The following is a 23,817-nucleotide window of genomic DNA, read 5'->3' as shown; positions in this document are numbered from 1 at the left end:
AACCTTACAGACAGGGGAAAACATGCACAGATCTCCTGCTCTTTTTGAGGACTAATTCTGCTTTTAGCAGGGAACTTACTCTGGGTCGTGTCAGAGCAAGTTTGCTGAGCACCCAGACCTAAGCAGTTGTCGCCTCCTTTTACTTCAGAACAGTTTTTATACTTTAGAGCAAACAGCGTGAATGAAATTACAGCTTGCAAAAGAAGAGCTACTGATTTTTCACCGAGCTTGATTTCTTTTTCTTTCTGAAGCAGGGCTGCCCACTGCAGTCAACCAGGCTCTGTTTATAGAGAGCTGAGGCCAGTGCCTTCATTTAACTGAGGACGTGAGTTTGAGTCACCAAGGCCAAAGCTACAAGTCAAGGTCTGGGAGGTAAAAGGCCAACGGATTAGTCATTCGCCATCCAGCCCAGCCCCACATCTGACATTTTGCACAGTGAGATCGAGTCTAGAGGAGATTTCTCCCCAGCTATTGTTGAGGAATTCAATTCACGCTAAAAAGAACCATACAGTAGTTGAGCAGTGAAAGCTGCAGAGGCAGCCTGTCATACCAGAGCTCTCCCAAATAACCCCTTATGCCAACTCATCAAAATAGATTAGTTGTTTTCCTAAAATTATGTGTGTTTGTATGTGTGTCTGTGTGTGTGTGTGTGTATAAATTATTAAACAAAAGCTCCTCTCAAAATAAAACCACTGGGAACCTCCATGTAATAAAATGAGTCACACCAGGATGCGATGACTAAGTGGGAGAATAGGGAATTCCACTCCCCGTGCCAGCTTTTTAAATGATCAATTTTCTGTCAACAGGTGATGGGAGCTCGTCTCCCGGCTGTTTGTTTATTCCCAGAATTATTGCTTTTTAATTTTCTCTTCGAACAATTAACATTCAGAGCTGAATAATGAGGACCAGGCATGCTGCCACTAGGCGCCCCCGTAGCAAACAGCGAGCCAGGGAATCCAGGCCAGTAGGGGCTGCCTGTGTTAATAAGGATTTACCAGCTGTAAAATTCCAAAATCTTGTGTCATACGGGGAAACCTTCCAAAACACTGGATTCCACCCTGTCTCGCTGAGCCTCTGACAGCTATGGCAACTCCATTTCTGCAGCCACACACTCCTTTGCATTTTTGTCTGTGTGATCCTTAGATTTTTTCCTGTTTTGCAGTGTTTTCCTGAGATCCCCACCTTCATGTCTAACAGCTGTCCTGAGGGATTACAAGCACACCTGGCCCCAGCAGCACATTTGGCCACACAGTAAACCTGTGCACAGAAAGGTTTGCTGGGCTTTCAGCAGCTACGACCATAAGAAGCAGCGGCAGATGTCCTATTTACCCCGAAACTCATCTACTAAACAAAAAAGGGCAAACTCAATCTGCCTGATTAACACTTGTTACTCTGCAGTAACACTCATAAATGATGGTATCTGCTGGGTGCCTTTCTCTTTTGCTCAGAAAGAACAAACAGAACAGAAACTCAAAGAAAACAATCCTCTCCCAACCCTCCCTAGTTCTTTTTTTTGCAGCAACAACTACCAAGCAGGTCCTGTGCTCCGCTCTGCAGCCACGTCAATACAGTGCGCTGCAAGGCATAATAAGGAGATTAATCTGTAAGATGATCACTTTTAGCTAACATCAAAATCAGATGGGCCCCCTGATGCAGAGACCAACAATGTACACCCCTGGGTCATCCCATCCAGCGCTCTGCAGGTTTGCAGCTGGATATGCAAATGCAGCTTTTAATGCTAAAGTCTAGCCACAAATTGAGCAGAGCAGAAAAAGCACTAGCAGTGCTTGCATGCTTTCTACACTATCAGGAAAAGAGCAAGATTTGTTTCATATACTCTCTGCAGAACTTCACATATTGTGAACAAATGGAATCATTTCAAACTACAGTATCACTCTTAGTTTTGCTAACTCCACAGATATCCCTGCTTAAACCTTCTATTTCATTTCACTGCTTTAGAAATCCAGAGAGATAGCAGAGCTTTCAGCTTGCATGCTAGCTTTAAGGCTGTTTGCTGAACTGAGATACAAAACATCTCTGTTCAGTGCATATGGGGAAAAAATCGAGTTTCAAAATGTTTTGTGTTTCTCTTTCATCTTTGATTTGCTGAATAAGTTGCATCAATAATTTTGCATCATTAAGTTCAAAGAGAAAACTGTTGAAAGTCGTTTGCTACTTTTGGCATTCTCCAGGACATTTTTTGATCATTACCAAAACCGTCAGACAGATGACTGCCATCCAGCCCCTTGTCTGGAGCAAGGAGAGGCACTTCAGGCTTGTCACAACAGAAAAGGGGAGAGTTGCTCTAGACGATCTTATAATTTCCTTTCACATCTCCCACAGAAGATGCCAATCTTCAGCCCCAGCTCCTCGCTATTATCAATACACAAGCCAACTTCTGTTCGCACTTAGCATTATAATGCCCTCCCATCACAGTTTCCTACAGCAAACTGCACTGTCCAGAAGACTCTCACGTTTCAAGTTGTTTGAGTGACTATGAGCAGATAAACATCAACTCACGTAATTACAAAAAGTATGGGCTACAAAAAGCACTTCCTGCATAGGAGAGCACTTGCAATGGTGTCAGCCAGTGTGTGCCTTGGGATTCACAGATGTGAGGCAACACTGACTCTGGACTCAGCCTCCATAGGGGCTGCAGCTCAAACAACACATCGCCCCTTGTTCAGGCTGCCCTATTCCTCCCTTTGGGGCCTGGCAGCATACAGCTGAGAGGTCACTGCGCCAAAACCACTTCTTGAAGTCTCCCCATCAGCAAAGGATTTGCCCCATCTCACAGGACTCTTTGGCAGCCTTTTATAAGCAAGTCCTCTGCTCTCTTGCTACAGCTGCAGACCAGAAGGGTGGAATTGTAACAAGCTATACATTGTTAGCATGTTTTTATTCAATTGTACATTTTAACCAAATATGTATGTAACAAATAATCACTCTTCCCATCAAGAAGTTGTGAATATAAAACCTTTCTAGGGAGCTGTGATTTCCTTTTAACTTTTGCAGGGAGTGGTGCAGGAAGATTGATAGCATCATTGGGCCCAACGTATTGTGCTTTACAAACAAGAACTTTTCTAGCAAGTAGAAATCTCAGAATCTGCTCCCTTGTGGTACAACAGCAATACTGAAAACTGAGTTTGAAAGCAAAATCCCTACAGATCCTGCTTGGCTGCTTTTAAAATTGAAAGCAGTCTGTTTCAAAGAAATGAAATGATTTTTTCAGAATTAAAACAAAATACATGTCTACAGTAAGAGATGTACAGAAGTGCTGGAAATCGGAGAGGGAGTGCAAGTGGTACGGATACCACTAGAACAGCTAAAGTTGTTGTTATTCTAGTGATAGTCAAGTCATTGCAAGGGATGTAAATGCAAGACACTGAGATAAAACAGGAATCTGGCTGCTTCCGAGTACACAACCCACTGCAGTTAGTACAGCTGGATGTGCAATGAGAGCCTGACTCCCACAGCCACCTCCCATGGACAGCAACACATAAACACGCACGTGAGAAGTACGAAGTGCCCAGCCTTAGGACAGGCACAAGCTGGAGGCCAGATGCTCACCTGAAGCTGCACATGAAGGTGTGTGCTACTGACTGCATGGCCATGGTGGTGACACAACAAACTGTGAACCATGTTCTAAATGTTTTAGTAAAGCTGTCAGATATGCCAGAGGGGTAAAGGATGGAGCTAGAGGAGGTACGGGATAGAAAAGTGAGAGGAAAGAAGAAAGATTGACAGGACTTTCCACTCCTGCTGTTCGGAGTGCTAGCACAAGCTCTGTGGTTTGTAGCTGGGGAACAGAGCTCAGCGCCTCCCTTCACACACAGCGTTACAGGCACTGCACAGGAGAAAGATTCAACTCACTGCTGTCACTAATTCCCAGGGCAGACTGGCGTGCACACTGAGCACAGCAGTCCTGATCCTGCCCTGCAGGGAGCTCTCCTGAAAGCAACAGATGTTCAAGATGTTCAAGTACACTCAGATTCACCTGCTCCAGATAATAGCATCCTAAGAAACCGCTGCCATAAAAATATTACTGAGACAGACACATAAAAGAACTCGAGGGAAAAACAGAACAACAACAACAACAAAAACCCTAGAACTCTATTGCTCAAATCTGGAGGCTGGAAAGATTTATTTCTGTTGAATGGACTTTGACTGTCCATGCTTCAGAGACCTGACAGCTGCATCAGTTCAGAGGGCGCAGAGAGCACCACCTCCTCTCCCTGCACTGCGTTGCTGAACTGGAAGATTTACGGTGGATCTCCTCCAAAGATGAACGCTTTCTGTTTGGGTTGTTCCTCCACCACCCACATTGTCCTAGCGATGATTCATGATGTCCGTGCGGCCACCATTAGAGTTTGGCACGGGAAAGCCAGTCCATTTGCACTTTTCTTCTGGAGAAACACGGAACTTCTCTATCACTCATAGCAGAGCAGCAGTAACCAGTATACAAATGGGAGTAAACAATGCAACCAACAGCATCTGACTTGCAAATTATTACATGATAATTAAAACAAATACAAGGGGGGATTCCCAAACCGCTGTGTGTTGTTTCTTTTTTTAACTGCACTGTAAGATGAGGGCCGTAACCAAACACTAACACCCCTGACCTTTAGCATATTCAAAGCCCTTGGTAGCCACAGGATTGCTTTCCCAGCTCTCTCTTCCAGATCAAAATCAAAAAAATACTTCACAAATTTCTGTCTGGGTGATCCCATCCAGTAACTTCCCCTGACCTATTTTTATTCTGATAGATAGGCTCAGTTAGGTTTGTCTGAGTTCAGATCTTGAACCCAGCTCTGCTTCTGTATGTGCTGCACTGACTCTTTCTAATGCATGAGCTTCCCTGCTCTACAGCAGCTAGAGATTACAATCGTTCATCAGAAAGACACAACCTTAAAATGAACTTAGAACTACAGTGCTTGCATGTTGGTAAACCTTAGCATTAAGAAAATGAATTGTATTTAGGCATCAGCAGTTCAAACGCAAGCACTTCATCCCCTCCATCACACACAAAGCACTGAGCTCCAGCCTCTTCAGTTTGTTTCCTGCTGCCATTTCCTGTGGCAAGCCTAGAATGAGTCTTTCACAGACTTCTTGGTGGTGAGTTAATTGCACTAGTTTGTAGTTAGCACGCAAAAAGGCAGCTAATTTCATAATGAAATCCCAATGTAATTTTGGGAGTATTCTTTATTTTCCAGGTATTTCTAGGGGAAAATGGCATCTATTGTGCTCTGTAACGGAGATGTAAAAACTATTCATCATTGTTTTCAGAAGCATTCTGTATTTTGGCCGCAGGTACAAACAGTTCCACATTTCTGTGTGTCACAATAATGAGTGAACAACTGCCCACAAAATCCAGAGGAAATTGAAGAATGCTTTAAATATCCATCTGAAGTGCAAAACCTATCTGACAGCTGTGAGCCTCAAGAGCAGCCTACTTAGTCCTGTAAGACTTCAACACCAGCACCTGGCACAATACAGACACCTCCACACCCCAGGTAGACCCAGGTGGTGGGATGTCTATGAATCCCTGAACAGGAGAGCACCTCACTGCACAGGAGTGCTTGCACAAAACTTTCTGGGGAAAAGAAAAAGGAATCTTGCTACTCTAATCTTAAATCCAGACAAACAAGACAAACCAAAGACATCAGCAGGGTACAGCATGCCACGCCAAAAGCCAACAGATACTTGTCCACACTGCTGTTCTCACACTTGCAGTTACTGGTAGAGCTAAAACTAGTGGCAAAGGTGGGAAATGAAATAGCGCTTGCTGGCACAGAGAAGGCTTGTGGCTGTTAAAATGAAACTCCGAGAAAACTGTGTTTCCCCCGAGAGCTGCTGCATGTTCCTGCCTTCACAAAGGTACCATTCTTTCAGAGGCTCCCCGGGGCAGCATCATGAGCTGGGAGAGGACGCGACAGGCAGGGTCATGCGAGCAGCAAGCAATCCACCCACCTTCATGTTTATTGTGGTTTAGTTTGCTGCTGAGCAGCTTATCAGAGCTCTCTGCACAGTGCTCTGCAGACAGAAGCTGCAGCAAGCAAGCTCTCTGGGGTGAGCGCAGTATCCACCTCCTACTTCCACCCAGTAACGTTTCTAATTGAGACACTGAGTTGCAGAACTGGCCTTTTTTGCTGTGTCCATGCAGCCTAACACAATGACAACTAGGCACGGCGCAGTAATAGTAATTTGAATAGCCTACAGTTCATAAAGGGAGAAGCTGAAAGTCACAGGTGACTAAGTTCCTGACTTTCAGCCTGGCTGGGACACTCGTTAGTCTGTACAAGCTCTGCAGAAAGGCTTTATTCTCCATCTATTACGTTCAGCTGAAGTCACATCAACCCCTGCACGATTTGCACATCCAGCTCATTTTCTAAACCTTCCTCATCTTAACGTGTATCTATTAAAGAAAGAAGCCTTCACACTAAAAGCACTTCAGGGTGTATCTGAAAGAGCTACTGCTGAATTATAAAGCAGCGCACAGGCACACAAGGAACTACCAAGCTTGTAGCAGAGCGCAGAGTCCCCCAGACACACCACAAACCAGCAAACTGTGTGCACAATTCTCATCCTGACAAAAGGTTTGAAATTCGGCTTCCCAGCCTCCAAACATCCCCTCTGCCAATCATTCCTCCAAAATCCAGCAGCCTGACATTGGCTGCAGAGGTAGCGGGGGAGCAGCGCAGGATATGGAACACCAGCATGCAAATCTCTGCTCCAGACTGAGCGCTGCTGCTGGGATAAGTCATGGCTCTCCACTACCAGGAGGTAAAAAAAAGAAGAAAAAAAAAAAGGATCGGTTTCCCCAGTAGTGAAGAAAAGCTTTAGATTTAGTGTGGAAAATGTTGTTGTTCTTCTTACTTTCTAACATCTATTCCAGACAGAGCCTTCTCTACTCTCATACGGAAATAGGGGCTGGGCACTTCAGCTGTTTCCTCGAAATGGCATTAAGAGCTACCTCCTTCCTAGTGTATCATCTCCTTGAGTTACTGCACAGCATTCTTGGGACAGGTACCATCGCAGGCTGCCAAGCATGTTCCCATGCACCTTCATGATTCGCTGACATCGACGGAACAGTGGCAGCATGGAGGGAAGGAATTAATTCATGGGCTCAAAAGGAAACCAGGAGCGCCAAGAAAACTGCACTGACTGCTCAGGCTCATCAGAGCCTTCACAGTTCAGAGGCCTACTGACTCTTCCTTACTGAGAAACAGCATGCCTTGCAGGTGCTATGAAAAGAAATCAGGTCCCCTAGCATGCATTTTTTCCCCTCAGTTTCACCCGTGGATGCCCATATACATTAGTGCTAGGCTTGATTCTTATTTTTTGCCAAAAGCCTTTCCCAACAAATCACACACATGCAACTTGCCTGGGAAATGAAATTTCTCAAATCCCTTCTTGTAAGTCACTTGAAATAGTGCTTATGCTTTCTCTGCCACAGTTCACTGACAGGCAGTGTAGGAACAGTGTGTTTTCTTAACAGCACAGAGACTGCAAAGTTGACATAAAACAAACTGCTGCTTTTTAGTACTGCTAATTCCTTTATCTCTCTGAAACCAACACGAGTAAAGGATGGCAGAGTCCGGCCTTTCATATTGCTAAGTGCTTTTCTGTTCCCTGCCCACTGTTAACTCCTTACAGAGCACATCATTCAAAATACAAAAATGAAGCCTAAGGAAGGGTAAATTCAACAAGTCCAGACCATCTACAAACAAACAAGTGATCACTGAGAAGTGATGCAGAAACTATTAATGTGGAAACAATCAGTGTAAAAATATCTGAAAAAATATAGAAGATGAAACGATGCACTCTTGTATCTCACTATGTGTATAAAAATATTTTGCTTTGATACTAAAATGCACACCATGCACATTTTTCCCCCACAGACTTCTAAGGGCAGAAAACCCAACCTCTGACTGCAGCTCACTGCAATAAGAAATGCTCATTTCAATTATTATTTCTACAGTACTGTTCACTACAGCACGTAATGGTCATTTCATTTCTTTGATAATACATCCTTTTTCCACTGATCCCCAGTGTCTGCATTCTTGTGAGCCTTCCCCACGACATGGCTTTGATTTACTTTCCAACAGTTGCCTGCAAGGCCAATGATGCAGATGTTTGCTCCCAGGACTAATTTCACTCACATGGTTAACTCAAGTCAAGAGATTTGGTTTTACTTAGCACAACCTGAAGGGGATTACTCACTGGAGTAGGGCTGAGTACTCCCGAGCACAAACCATAGGACAATACCACGAGACACAACAGTGCTGCAGATTTGCCTTATCTCATTAGGGAAGTGAGGAAAAAACTGCCTTACCTGAAGTTTTCTCTGTGAACACGACCTTAGACTCTGCTGTGAAATTTTGTCCTGTCAGGATCATCTGTTGCCCTCCATAGACGAGGCAGCTATCAATATCTTGTCTTTCAACCATCGGAAGTTCATGAGCAGACCTTTGGGCTGTGGACAAAATACAGACATGAATGAAATCAACTCTGTTTTACCAGCACTTTCCAAATCTGCCCAGAACTATCCACAGATTGATCTTGTCATCGTTACCATCTGCATGACTGCCAAAGCTTCTCCAGGGTGCTAAATTTAGGTTTGAGAGGGAAAAATAAACTTACTCAAGGCATTTTATTTGGAAACATTCAGGAGCTGGCGGCAGCGTTCAGCTGTGCTGGCCTTACTCCTTGTCCTTGAAAAAGGACAGCTTGGATGAATGAGCTGGAACTTGCCCATGTCTGTTTCCAAATAAATGGCCAAATTTTCAAGTGCAGGCACACTGCGGCTCTGGAGCCCAAAAATTCCACCTGCAGAGAGGATTCCACTGAATAACACCAAATTCCTTCAGAAAAAAAAAATAAAAATAAACCTTTTCTACAAATGCCCATTGCCTCCCACAGACCAGGCCCAATGTCAGACCCAGTTCCGCACTGTCTCCATGGGCACACACAGAGCCTGTGCATGGCCGAGGGGCAACCATAAAGCCAAGGGCACAGCAGCTCCAGCTTTTTTGTACTACTCAGAAAACCTAGAAAGCACCACCTCTCCACCTGCATTCCCCTCTTCCTGTTAAAACGGCCACATGCAGGGTCAGGAAAGCTTCAGAGGGTCCCGCTCACCTTAATGTGAGCCCACCTTAACACTCTGCTCACATGCAGCAGGAGCCGAAGAAAGTGAAGATGTGAGAATCATTCCCTGCAACGCAGACAGCTGGAAAACATCACGAGCTTCCCTGTGAGCAGACCAGGTGGGCAGCAGTTTGGGGCTGGTGAACTGCGAGTTCGTGACCTACAGTCAAACTCCTCCAGATTCATCCACCCCAACTGGAAAGGCCTCCAGAGGATGCCGCTCATCTATTTAGCAGCTGCCTTGGCTGGATTTTAACTTTCTGTAACAAAAGGTCTGTTCCCAAGAGGCCCTGAGCACTTGTGTCTTGCCTTCACTGAACACCAGTTGCTGCTGGGACAAAATAAGGACATGTTAACTATCCTACACGCTCGGCGCTGGGCTTCCACTCTCACATGGGCAGAGCTGTGGTGCATGCATCCTGTTCATCCTCTTACTGCTCTGCAACCTTGCAAGAGCCTAAAATCTGACAGCTCTTGGCTGCAGAAAGAGCTGCCCAAAGTCTCCCTCTGCAACAAAACAAAGTTGGCATATTTGGAGGGAAAACACAAGCATTAAACCATGTAGACAGCCATACAGGGGAGGGCAAGTTTTCTAATAAAGACAAGCTCAGCAGAAGCCCTTCTGCAGTCTGACAACTTTTGTGCTTGTCAGCAATACAAGTAAGTCAATATCAGTAAGTTTCTTACGCCGTTCAAAAGGCATTTTAAAAAATCTATTTAAAACAACCTTATGACTCATTGTTCCCTTCAAATATATTACAACAGCTGGGCTAAGATGCTGCCAATTAAGAATATATATTCAGATTACTTTCACAGAAGCTGCTAATTTCTTTCACATGGCTGCATGATTAATTCCAAGCCCTAAATCTTCACACTTTTGATGAGTTCATAATTGGATTTATCACAAAGGTTTGGAACCTCAAAGACTTACGAATTAATAGCAGTAATCGTGTCTACAACACTCAAGAGAAAATGTATTTACACTGTGCCCTGCACACTGTTTATTCCTATTCAGTCCACTCTGTTTACTTCCTGAGCATTCCAAATCTTCAAAATTGCAGATTAATCTACATCTCCTACTGACTACAGTGACTCAACAGAGAGCTCTGTAACCTGTCATCCCACCGACCAGTGGTTTGCAAGGCTTTTTAGGGCTGAAGGACAAATTTTAGCCTGGAAATTACCATCTGACTCATCTTAATTACATCTGGATCCAGGCAAGTTGGAAATGGCTGCTGAAGACCAAGACTCGGTCCAACTTCCATCCAGCACAATGTTTGTGTACACTGCAACGACCTACCAGGGAGCTGGGGAGGGCAGCAGGTACACTGGGGAACCCTCAGCCAAGCAGGGCAGCTGAGCAACACTGCCTGGAATTCTGCAGCGTGCAGAGGAGTTCTGGGATTTCCTCATGCAGCCCCACACTGGCCAGCAGCAGGCTGGAGCAAAGCTTTGTGCAGGCACAGCTACAGCAAGCAGAGGCTATGGGCATCTCCAGAAGAGCTTTTAACTAGACCCAGAATTAGAAACTTATAGGTGCATGCTTATAGGTGCCCCAAACCCACACCTACTTTAAACGTGCAGCAGAATCATGTCATTTAGAAATCTTCCAGTTGAGTTTCACAGTGCAGATATCGTGCCAAAGGGAAAGGTGGAGGAATTCATGTACCTACTGAACACCAGGCTTCCTCCTGCATGTTTTGCCAGCACCGTTCTCCTCCCACTGGGTGGTTTGCAAACCATTTTCTAAAAAAGCAGTTTTCATTTTCCAAGATCTTATTTTTCACCCAGGCCTGCAAGAACATCTCACCCCATTCCCCGTCTTCACTAGAAGGGAGGCTCAAGGTTCAGCATGGAACTGCCTCAACAGGATTACTTTATTTTCCTCTGCAAGAAATATTAATTGCCAATAAATCCCCTTCCTCTATGGCTCATGATGGGTGGACTGTATGCAATAATTTCACACTATTCCCTCTCTTCCCCCAGGGGTTGACACTTCATAAAGTGACCTACAGCTACTGGAGTTTATGAGCTTTGAATAAACAAAACACTGTTGATTTAACCAGTTGGGGTGTTTACTTTCAATAGCAACAGTTACTGACATAAGGCAGCAAAGCAAATGCTATAGAAATACTCGCACTTGGCCTGAAGCAGTGTGCCAACCTATTAATAGGGGGCATTATTTTTCTATTTTATTGGACTGTCTGCAAATCAAGATGTCATGGATGCACGGTGCCAAGAAACACAATGCAAACAGTGACACAAAAGAGAAAGGCAGCTGCTGTCCCAGCCACTGCATCACCCCTGGGCAGCCTCAGCTGGGAGGAATGCGGCCCCTGTGCCTCCTGCCCTGCCCACAGTGCCTGCGGGTCCACATGCTGCTGTCATGCCACACAACCTGTTCCCATAGTCCCCCTTGCTGTGTCAGCTGGTGGAAGAAGGGTAAAGACTACCTCAACCTCTAGGCTGCATGCTGCTTGTGGAATGTACAAGCTGACCATAAGCAGAGCACCAAGGCAGGGAGAAGGTTTTTCTTGCTTCCTCACCTCCCACAGCACCTGCAATTGGCCCTTCTTTGGCAGAGAGGCCTTTGGGTTTTTAGGAAGGGGATGTTTTGAGACAATGACTACCTGGAAACATCTACTGCAGCTCCAAATTCCCCCCGGGAACGTGTTACTCATACATGCCCCTTAGGAAATCTCAGCTTTGCCTGAGAGCTCCTCTGTCTCTTTTATCAGCGTGGCTCCTCAATGTATCCCCTGCACGAGCAGCTCAAGTCCTGCCTGAGCATCATGTTTCCTTCCACCGGCTTGGAGGGTTTCCAGGTGCTGCCTTGTCTTGCCCAAAAGCTGACTCGTTTTATGAGGAGTCTTAACTGAAGCTAAATGTATCTTAACAGCCTCCAGAGAGGAACTGTCTAGGCAATCTCTCTTCTTCATGAGCAATGAGAGTGAGGGCTTGAATCAGGAAACGTAGGCAGAGTGAAAACACCAACGTGATCTGCCTCTGGGGAGGAACAGGCTTGTGAACTCCGCACAGAGCACAGCCGCTTGCAGGGCAGACACTCCATAGCCTTTCCATCATTGTAGTTTCTCAATGCCTTATTCTGCAGAGTGGCTGAAGGCTTCCATGCAAATTTCTGTGTAGTACAGGTCAAAGAATAGCTGCTCTGTGCTATCTTGCTGACACTTGCCTCAGCTCTGGATCCAGAGCTTAAACTGCCCTGCTGTCCCTATATCTGATCCTATTGTTGAGCGCAGTTCAGAAGGGATCTTTTATCCTGGGTGATCAAAAGCAGGACTGAGGACCACCCACGACTCACTGAGGACAAAGCTGGCATTACCTTGAAGGCTTTACCTGTAACTGCCACCACAAGCCAAGTAAACTAAAATCGAGATACTGAAAGGACTCCAGACCTGCACCTCCAGCACAGCAGATGCCCCGGGCCAAATGTCCAGGTCTCTCTTTGGGACCTCCTGCTCCCACCTCAACCCAGCTTGCTGGAAGCCTTCACACCATGACTCACCAACCCCAACACAGCTTTTCAAACCCCCAAAGGCTCGTGGCTCAAGCCACCGGTTCCTGCTGGGTTGGAGAAGGGAAAGGAGAGCTGCCTGTCTGATGCTAAAAAAACCTCCTAAACCCTAGAAGCAACACCAGTGCCTTAGCAGCGCCGTAATTTGTTGTGGGATTAATTCTTCCAGCTCAGCGCAAATCTTAATGAGCCAAAGTAAATATCTCTTTCCTCTTGTCACACTGTGTTTATTTATTGCGAACTGCTTGCCTGTAGGAGGATTGATAGGAGCAGCACTCCTGTGCCCTCTGCTTATCCAATGCATTAATGTCCTGAGAGACTTTGATCCCATTCATCACACACTAGAGCACCCTGAGCTCTCTGGGTGGGCAGAGAGGTGAAGGCTGGGAGCTGCACTGTGGAAGCTGGGAGAGGACCAAGGACAGCATGGTGGGATGATTTACCTCCTGGTAAGAGCATGGTGCGGCAGAAGGCTTAAGTGAGAACCAAGTAAATAAAGCAGATTTCCAACCACTGCGTTGCGAAGCCTTGAAATGTGTCGGATTCCAACTTGTTACCAGCAAGACTTAATTGCAGTTTGATCAGAGCCATTCAAGAAAAAAAAGTGCCAAGAATAGAGGACTTTTCTCCTCCTCCTTCACTGCACATAATTTACTTCACAATGCCCATATGAAGAAGGAGTACAAGCACCGATGGCAGCAGTGTCAGATAAGTACGATACTTTCTATGAACTGCAGCCAGCTCAACAAACCAGCATGTGATTAATGACAGGAAAACCATGGCCTCGGTTCACTTCTCTGTCGATCATCTCTGTGGGTATGCACAGCATTTCCCTTTAATCCCTTGTGGAAGAGATCTGCTGAGCTTAAATTATGCTCAGAAATCCACGGTCTGCATAGTAGGCTGGGTTGGTTACTTTCACCAGCAGCAGAACTGCAAAGGCATAAAGTAAACTGGAGTTCACCCCTGCAGCAAGGCCTGCAGCCTGCAGAAAGGGTGGGCATTCTCCTTCTGAATCAGATTTTCCAGGTTAAAATCTTCTGGTTGCAAGATGCCAGAACGGTAACATTCTGTGCTGTAGGAGGGGCAAATTTCACTTCAGGAAAAGCAGCAGTTTTTGCGTGAGCTGCACTACGTACAACTGCACAGCTGTCTTGAAGTTGATGAGAATGGAGGAAATTCCCTGAATTCAACTGGAAGCCATGCTGCTCTCATTATAATCACAGTTCAGCTTAAAACTGCCGACAAGTATCTCTCAGGTGCAAAGAGACCAACTGCTTCTATGTTTCTATCTCAATAAAGCAGAGCTCCTTCTTGCCTGCCATTGTATTCCAGCCAGCACAACTCGCCGCCGAGGAAAAGCGCTGTCTGCTTTGCCAGGACAGCATTCTTTCAAATGACTAGCTCTTTCCTCCGGAGTTATTAATGTGTCAAATATCATAGGCTCAGATTGTCTAATATGGGAAAATCTACTAGAAGGAGAGAAAAATAAAGGAAACTTCCAGGGAAATTGATTGAAGGGAAATAAAATATTTGACCCGATTCAGTGGAACAAAATACTGTCAATAATAGAAACTATTCTAAATTCCTTAGATGGACACACTGTTCTTTAGTAATAAGTTTTGTTTGTTTTGCTTTTACCACCGTGGAACATCTATTATAAGAACAAGGTTTTAGAATTTTTCTCTCTCTCGTGCCAAGTGTCATCATTTGCATTTTAAGGGATTCGTGAGCACAGCTTAGTGTCAGCAAACACAGATTATATGAAACACTTTGGGCAGCTTTGACCACAACCCACTAGAATTAAATCTACGACAATGTGAGTGGGACCTCTACCCTTACATCCACATCTCACAGACATTTGCATTAAGCAGTTTTCCTCTTTCAGCAGCAGGAAGGAAACCAGGCAGTCTCTCACAGGTGCTTTTGTAGGTGCTCTGAAATGCCTTCAGTGCTGCTCCTTCCCCACCCCACGGATATCTCAGCCAAGGAGGAGAGATACAACTCCAGTGATCAACCACTCACCAAGAAACGAGCTTCAGCTCATGGGGAGCAGCACAACAAAGGAAACAAATGGAACTGATATGATAGATATTGTTGGACTGGTTTGAAAATAACAACCAGGTCTGCAAGCACCAAAATTCTCCAGGGGCAACTCACTGTGTGCCTTGTTGTTGTTATGGCTACACACGAAGGGCCAAGTTAACGGCAGGACTCCTCATGGCTGAGATTTCACTCCCTTGTGTGACAGCAGCTGTGTCTGCAGCTCTGTGATAGCTGCTCTGATCTCAGATGTGCTGTGGTGATGATGACAATACTGTATTTTGGCAGCAAAGGGCTGTAACTGAGAAGCGCTTCGTTCCTGTTATATTCTCAGTACTTTCAGAGATTAGGGCTCATGCTTAGACTCAGACTTGAGGTCAGCATGGAGCAACAATCCAAAGAGATTTTTCTCACCCTTCCAGTGCCATACCTCCAAGACAGCAGCTTTTTTATCCTTGCCTAAGTAATAGCCTGTTACAATTATCAGTGGGCTTTCAGATGCCTTTACCTCCTCAGAGGCTTCAGAACAAATCAACAGGCAAAAGGATAAGACCTCTGCGAGCTGCTGAATGTGCAGGCATGTCTGGATCCGAGGTCCATTTCGAGGCACAACCGATCATTTAACAATATAGCACCTCTGTGTTCCTCCCACACAGCTGCCTGGGGAGGAACTTGCTCCGGATGGTTCTTTGAACCTGTGAAATCCCCTCCTAAAACCTGTCAAGTGCTGAATGTGACACAGATGAGGCAGAACCAAATCGCCCCCTAGAAAAGCAGATACTTCACAGTTCTTGCTTCATTGCAGCTAATGATCTGCTGACACTGGTGGGAGTTTTTGGCCGGGATTGGCTTCTGCTGAGGAGAGCACTCAGATGTTCTGTTGGTAGCAACAGCTCTCTCTGGGGAACCCCACTGCTGGGGAAACAGCAGTTATCTATCCTAAAGCTGCTACTTACTGAGGCTTTCCCGGTGAGACATCATTAACAGCTACCAGAAAGAAGTGATCGCCCAGGAGAGGCCGTGGGGAGCAGGGCTCCCATGTGGCCATGTCAAAAAAACAACAAAGAGCAAACAGTGGTGGAAAAGAGAATCCCAGCAGCATGGAAAGGAGGAAACTGGGATGCAGGGAGAAAACACCTTGGAGCCCTAGTGGGCTCCTACTATACCACGGTTTGTCAGGTTATCTGATCTTATCTGAGCACCGCGACATGAGGAGGCTGTGAGAAACTTCAGCTGCCATCTCTGGTGTGATTTAGCCCATGACCGTAGTGCTGGCTGAACCAACTCATGAATTGGCTGCCATCGGGAAGTGCTACTTAAATGCAAAAAGCCTGTAAATATGTAACGCTCTAAATGGAAGAGGCTTACTTCTCCAGATCACTTCACACTCTGTTTCCATGAGTTCAGGAAAACACATTTCTCATTCATGCTTTCTTGTCTGTCTAACTAACATTTCTTACATTTCATTTAATTATAATAGATTTATTATTTAATTATAATAAGCCTATAAATAGACCACTTGACTAATGTCTTCACTCTTGGCTTTTTTTATGCCTCTAGGACTCATCTAAGTAAGCGCATCTCAGAATGAATGCCTAGACATCTTAAACAAGCTGGTGCAAATAGTCATTGCACCGGCAAATTAGGTGTGCGCATATAGTTCAGAAAATGCGATCTTATTCTGTAAACCACGACTGGATTTCTGCTTGAATGCTCATCAGTGATGGACACAAATACAGTGCGTATTTGCGGAAGGGTCTTAGAACTGCCCAGCTCACTCTTTGTGAAAGTGGTGTTTGTTTTTCTGGTAGGAGAACTGGAATAACTGGGGTGTGATTGGTGAGCTCACATAGCCCAGGGACCATCCATCTGGACCTGTGATATTTGTCTGCACAGCTGACAAATGTGTTATACCCAGTTCCCCACCTAAGCACATCCCCATAGCAGGCAAAAAATAGGCTATTTTCACTTGGAAAAGAAACCAAAGAAGAAACCAGGCGACCCTTCACTGCAATTCCTTTCCTGCCCACAGAACGTGCAGTTTACTGAGTGTTTCCTCTAGCAAATGGTCCTTTGTTTCAGCAGGGACACACCTGGAGCCACTATCATTTCAGGCACTTGGTCACATAGAGAACCCTGTTTCCCCTGGAGACAGCTGGTAGTGACTTTCACTGCTCTCCACTCCCATCACAGCGCCCAGAAACTTCTCTTCCATGGTAAAACACTCTGATAGTTGGTATTCTCTCATACAAATTGCCAGGAGAATGTACATATCCATCATTGTCTCCTTAGCCTTGCTTTTTAAAATTCATTTCTACTGTTTGTTTTTATCAGTGATTCACTAGTTACAGTTTGCCTTGATTTTCCTCCCAAAGTTGTCTCCTCTCCTGTTATAAGCAGCTGTTATTTAAGTAAGTCTGCACCTCAATAAATAAATAAGATGCACATGAGAAACTCTTCAATGATTTTAACATGATTTATGGCAAGCCAGGTTCTGCTAAAGGGGTGACTCATTCAGCAAAGGGAGATGAAAACTGTTCATTTTGTATTTGTGAAATCCCCAAACCGCAGAAAAGACACCATTTACCAACAAAAAGCATCACAGGATGCATGTAAACCAGCAGAGTGGGTGGAGCCCTTCCAGAAATGACTGTGACCCTGGGGGCACCTCACTGGAGGCCTCTCTTTCTCAGGATCCAGAACGTTAAAACAAGTGGGAGGTTCAGGTTTTCAGCTTACACACTTACAGAATATGCCCCTAGAAATCAAAACTGTGAGTTTTCTTCTGTCTCTCAGGGGAATACCAGAATAGCCTGGGCTTTCCCTGCTTCAACTGCAGCCTGCCGAGCTGCACACCCCTCAGCGGCACTATCACCTAGAAAAGACAACCAGGATGGACCCAAGCCTCTAAACCCAACCTGCTCTCCACTTCATTTGTGCTCCCATCACAGAGCTGGGATCCAACTCAGGTCCAGATTCCAAGCCTCCAGCCACCAGCTTGCAGATAACAAGCTTGCTGCACCTTCACTCTAAAGACCACTCCTCAGAGCACACATACTCCTGCACAAACAGCAGGATGCATCTACGACCTGTCCGCACATCCATGCTGGCTCCAGGCAGATCTCAGGGGGTACTTACAGCACTCAATGGGGTTCGATGCTGCCTGCAGAGAGATGATGCGGCCGCTGGACTCAGGGATGTGCACGCGGAAGACGAGCCGGACGCGGGTGTTCTTCCTGCCGATGTCTGTCTCACCCTTACGCAGCTCGATGTCCGCATTCCTCAGCTTCAAAATCCCTGCACAGTCAATGCTGCCAAACATACAGGCTGTTCAGAGCAGGCACAACCCAGTAAAACAGAAAACTCTTCTGCTCCCGTTCACCACAGCCCTGCACAAATGGAGGCTGACAAGAGCAGGAGGGGGCAAGTGAGGGGACAAGGATTGCTGTACCCAGCACTGCTGCTCAGCATCGTGTGTTTATGTGCAGGCTGACTTCTAATGAGTCCTGTGTAGCATAACAAACTAGCTGGCTTACAGCAGAGCCCAGGCAAGAGGAAGTGCCAATTCATAGTTACAGGACCTAAGCTCTTCAGCTCAGAGAGTACAGTGAGTGACGGCATGAACAGGCACTGCCAACATCTTTTTGTATCCATTTGAAAGATACCACACGTTCCATGTGAATGGAAATCAAATTTTGGGAGGATAAATCCAGCTCAGCTTCCTACCCCCTCACCACTGCTGATGTGCAGGGGTTTATTATTCTAGGGTTACTTGTTAGGGAGAGACAGTCATGTTCCATTTAGCACTTGGCTGCTCAAATTTAAAATGCAGGCTTTTATTTACTTCTTTGGGTGCAGAGGGAAGGAGAGGCCGGGAGGAAAGGGAGCAATTAGGTTTATATTCTATTAAAAAAAAAGATATATAAAGAAAGAATGTGTATTTTGCGATGACGCAGGGGGGCTTAAAAAGAAAGCCTCTCTGCCAAGTTGGTCAGTATCCTCTGAAGGATGGAGATACAGCTTTTCCCTCTGCAGAGCAATCACTCTCATGCAGTCTGGCACACATCCAAGCCCAAAGTTTCAGACTGGTGCCCACTTCATCCCTCTGCCTCCATAAAACTGCAAGGAATAATACAGAAAAGATGTGCCTGTACTTGCTTTTCTGGTAACCTATTACAACAGAGAGTGCAATTTCATGGCCAGAGCACTTGGCTGAGTTCAGGAGAGATGTTTTCTATTCCACTAACTGTTGTAAAATGAAATGTATGCTTCTTCTCTGCTGTCTACTGCTCCTTGTTCGCATCCCCATGGCATAAGGACTTGAGATCTGAGCCTCATTTTCCTCAGCACCACACCAAACCATTCTGACTTTGGGTACAACAATTACCATACAGTTATTGCAGCAGCTGGGGCAAACAGCAAAAACACGTGCGTGCTTAGCTGATGAATGGTAACTCTGTGAGCAGCTTTCTCCCAGGTACTTGTAACTGTCTGCTCAAATGTTAGTAAAAAGGGCCTTACATTCATCCAAAGGCTTTGGAAAGGGGAGTCTTTCCAGGACAGACATCTTTATCCATTTAAGTTCCTGCTTTCAATGGGAGGAAGAAAATAACATCCACAACTTTGCTAATAAAAAGAAATATGCTTACGTTGCTTTCATGTTGTTTTTGGGTTCCAGCGGGATCTCTAAAACTTTGGTGTTGCCAATAATCTTTTCATAGCTGGTGGTGGTGACAGTTTTTCCTGTAATGCGATGGACTTGATAGAAAGCATGAGGTTTGAGTATCCGTTCGTCTGCCGTCCCAATGAAGATCTGAAGACCCAGAGGTTTGTTCTCCATGTAACCGTGAAGCTGGCAAGACATTAAAAGTCTGTTATCTCACACAGAGCTTCCAATACCCTCATTTCAGGAAACAAAGGAGAGGTACTAAGATGCTCATGGATATGGAGATTGGCAAGTTAGCCTCTCCAAAAGTAATGCCACGTATTTATTTCCACAGAAACTACAACAGATACAAAGAGCAGAATAACACTACTTGATAGAGTAAATTCTCAGCTACAAAACACTGCATTTTCCAACTTAGTCATCATCATCAACCATGCATTTTTGCCAGCGATGAACAGGAGCCTGCAAGTCGCACCCAGAAAAATCTGCATGGCCATCAGGAACGTGGCTTGTCTTTCACATCCCTGTCACCGCTGCTGAAATGCACCACCCACTGCCTCACCGTGCTCATATACACTGTTTGCTCACAGCACCGTATTTTCTGCCCACCAGCTTCTTCCCTTTTAACACCTACATCTCCACCCCACAAAGCTCTCAGTCTGCAAAATTCTTAACTAGTCTTAAAAGAATACATCTTCTTGTTCTTCCACACTCACTGATGTGGGGTTGAGTCCCTGCTCATTGAAATTCATCCTTCCCCCAGCTGCTGGTTCACCTTCAGCCACTCCTTTTGCCTTCCACTAAATACTGTACAGCTAGAGATGGTCTTTTTGTTTTGTGACACAGTGAAGACTTGGCTGAATTAGAGGTAAAGCCCTCTACAGTTCAAAGACATAAACAGACCCTTCCGTAATAAATAACATATTCCTAAACAGTATTAGCTGCAAGAGAAGTGAGAAAGCCAGAATTTCTTCGTAGGCCAGAAGACAAAGAAACTACTTCTTCTTCATTAACATTCAAAATTACAAATCAAATCATCCTAAATTTCTCACATAACCAAAAATGAAAACCAGACATTTATCTACCACATAGCTGGTGATCTAGCTGAAAGGGAACGTTGTAGTCTGAGAAGCACTAAATTTGTTTTCAATTATTCTGTCCACATACAAAAGCTCGATGAAGTTGTGCAAAGCAAACAGTCCGAGAAGATCACAAAAAAAGGAAGATTAAGCTAACAGTAATCATGGCCAAACCTTTCTCTTCTTTCTTTTTTCTTTTTTTTTCTTTTCTTTTTTTTCCTCTTCTCAGCAGGAGGTATCTTTGCATAGAAGGATTAAGCCCCCCCGGAAAGGGACCACATGCAGCATCAATGTGATCCTGGCAACTTTCCTTCAGTATGGCAAATGTAAAGCGACACTCACTCTGCTAAGCTACCATTACTCATCTAGCACATATTTGCAAGGCACACAGAGATGATGTCCGTGCCCCAGAGACCTTACAACCCAAAGCTCCACTGAAGCCAACAGACTTAAGCACAGGTCATGCACAGAAGAACCTCAGAACCCAGCCCAGACACAACTCAGACATCTACAATAACTCACTCACACAAGCGCTCTGCTAAGTTATTAGGAGGGAATTTAGGATCCGAGGCTCTGTGCCAACATGCCAGTTGGCAGCAAGGCAGAGGAGAAGCAAAGCTGGGCTCCAAGTACAAGGGTTGTTGGTAGTGGAGTAGCAATACTGCCTAGAATGTGCTAAATATGATGGCAGCTGTGAGGAGGTTCAGAAAGAGGCAGAGGGAGGCAAAAAGAAGACTAAAGGCAACAGAGGGCTGGATGACAGGTCTATTGGGAACAGACCTGAGTGTGCGAATCATCCCCCTGCCTACCCATTAGGAGGCCCACTAAGTCCAGGTCCTCCAGGAGCAAAACTGAAATGCAGCTGAAGCACGGTACTTCCAAAATCCAGGATTTCCTGGCCTTCAGCAAAAAGCCATTGTATAAAAAAAAAAGCCATTTTGTCTTTACAAGTGGAGAGGGAGAAGAGAGCAGTTTTTTAAGTACTGAGCACAGTATCATCATGCCTGACAGCACAATTCTTTGTGGACACAGATAGGACAATCAGAGGATGCCTTGGGCTGAAGAGTGGCTACAGCAACAGCAATGCAGCATTTGCTCCAACTATGAACCCCAGAGCTATCACTGGGCAACTGGAACAGAGGAAAACAGGTAATAAATACAAAGGAAAATTCGCCTCAAGTCAGCACAGTCAGCAGCTGTAGCAGAACTGGCTCCATACACAGGTTTTAATACTGATCACCTTGAAAATTGACTGTAAGTGGTGGTTTTGATCACGTATAGGTCACGTTTCCAAGATAAAACTATTCCTGCTCTTCTAATAACACACATATATGTAGGAGCACCCCTGTCTAAATGCATACACGCTTAAAAAAAAGAGGAGTCAGCTGTCTGTTCATATGGCAAAGTTTGTGTCACCTGAGGGACGAGAGCAGTAAAACACATCATAAAAGACCTTGTCCTCTATAGGATCAGATTTAAAATAAACGGTTTCATCAGCAGAAGTAAGTAAACTAATTACGTGGTAATTTACAGCCCCGCAGCAATGCTTTGGGATGACATCACTGTAAATCAAAATAGCACTGTATGAATCAAGTACAATGAAAAAAAGATATCATCATCATCATTTAGCACAAGCATTTCCGTCTGCCACTCATACATCAAGAATAAACCAGGATGACTTAGGAACAAAACTGAGGACAGACAGCTCACAGAACTGCTCCAGGCATGTTAAAGTCAGAGTTTCACACCCAGCTTTGCCACTAACTTACTGCATTGCTTCGGTCGTGCCATATAACCTCTCTCCATCTGCAGCAGGGCAGTGGGGAGGCTAAGCCTTCTTTACAGGGACAGGAAGGAATTGATATTTTGTGCTGCCATTGTCATACACAGAAATGCATTGTGAACTAGAACGAAAGAAGACATTAAGGTTTTGTTTCAGGCACACCTTTCCTCAAAATTGAGCTGGGTGAGACTGTCAGTCTGCACTGACACCTCCTCTATGCTCGGCAGCTACCTCACTACTTATCAGAAAGCTGACCTTTCCATTGAAGGCACAAAGAGGGGACAAAAGGAGCTCTTAAAGAACCTTACAGAGAAACTCTAAATAGTAATTGTGAAGTTTTTTCCTCTCTTAGCAACAAGCTCCTCTGACACCTCAGGATTTTCAGCAGTTTCTTCAGCTCATCCCTCGAAGGGCAGAACACAGCTGGCACTGCAGAGCTGCAGCTGCCCAAGGGCAAGGCGCAATGCTTCGCTGCTGAGGTGGACTGGGAGCACACCAGGGATGAGCGCAGAGGACCAGCCCCGCACCAAGGTGCTGCCTTACTGCCTTTCAGTTCCAAGAGAGTGGGAATTGAGAAAGATTTATGAATAGAGAACTCTGGAAGGAAACATGTTTGTGTATTATAAGGTGAGCTATTCACAATAAAACTCCCCCAAACTGTATACAGATCGAGTTGGAAAAAAACCAGCTCCTTTGAGTCACATTTGCCACAAGGGGAATGAGAAGCCAGACATGATGTGTACCTTTCCATACTCTATTTTGGGATTTTAAGATCCTATTTCTTTCAGTTGAAAGATTTTTCTTAAACTTTACTTTTGCATAACTCTTGTAATATTAACATGGCCAGACATGGGCTGGTCTGTGACCCAAGGAAATGCAAAGCACTTCAGCAGATAAACAAATAACATCATTCAGAAACAAGGAGGCTTTTCTTGTTCAGCCTTTGCTGTTACGATTGGATTTCTAAACAAAATGGAAATTTGTGGTATGATTAAAATCATCAGCTCACCTCTCCATAAACAAAATTCGTTCATTCTGCACTGCATCCATAGATCAATAGCAGTCAAATTTGGGAGAAGGGGGAGGTAATCGCCCTTTTCAGAACGGCACATGCAACTCTACATGCAAAACACAAGCAGATGCGCCATCAGCAGCTGTGCATGGGCAGCCCAGTCACCCACTCAAACACAATTCCTGAGGTAGCACTGGCAGCTGCAGCCACTAAGGCCACACATTGGGCACATGAGAGAAGGCATCATTTTTCCTGAATTACTTCAAAACTCGTATCTTATAAACCAAGGAGGCAGACCTGAATACATAACACTCAAAGAGCAAGTCTGAAGTTCAAGTCTAAATCAGTCCCTAACTCACAGTGTGCAGATGAATCAAGCCCTGCAGCTGTACAGTCTGCATAACCTCAGGCTGCGGTGATTTAAAAGCACAGGTTCACCTCTGCAGCACTGTGTAAATAGCAAATCTCTTTGCAAAGCAAAGCCTGCAACACTGCTTGCTTCCACTATTTGGGAGCATGGAGTGATACATGGACAGCAGTCAGAAAAGT

General features: G+C 45.1%; 1 protein-coding gene across 6 annotated transcripts in view; it reads right to left on the bottom strand.

The window, feature by feature from the left end:
* NFATC2 (nuclear factor of activated T cells 2) overlaps nucleotides 1–23,817 on the bottom strand; it is a 75,988-nt gene that overhangs the window by 29,163 nt on the left and 23,008 nt on the right. For all 6 annotated transcript variants that reach the window (XM_072350307.1, XM_072350306.1, XM_072350303.1 and 3 more), the window contains 3 exons: nucleotides 19,378–19,580; nucleotides 17,867–18,039; nucleotides 8,336–8,476 (listed from right to left, as the gene is read on the bottom strand). In XM_072350307.1, the coding sequence (XP_072206408.1) occupies nucleotides 8,336–8,476; nucleotides 17,867–18,039; nucleotides 19,378–19,580 (517 nt within the window). The remainder of the gene's footprint in view (nucleotides 1–8,335; nucleotides 8,477–17,866; nucleotides 18,040–19,377; nucleotides 19,581–23,817) is intronic.

Source organism: Excalfactoria chinensis, chromosome 15 (assembly GCF_039878825.1).
Source record: "Excalfactoria chinensis isolate bCotChi1 chromosome 15, bCotChi1.hap2, whole genome shotgun sequence".
NCBI lineage: Eukaryota > Metazoa > Chordata > Aves > Galliformes > Phasianidae > Excalfactoria > Excalfactoria chinensis.
This window is presented reverse-complemented; position numbering and strand designations above follow the sequence as displayed.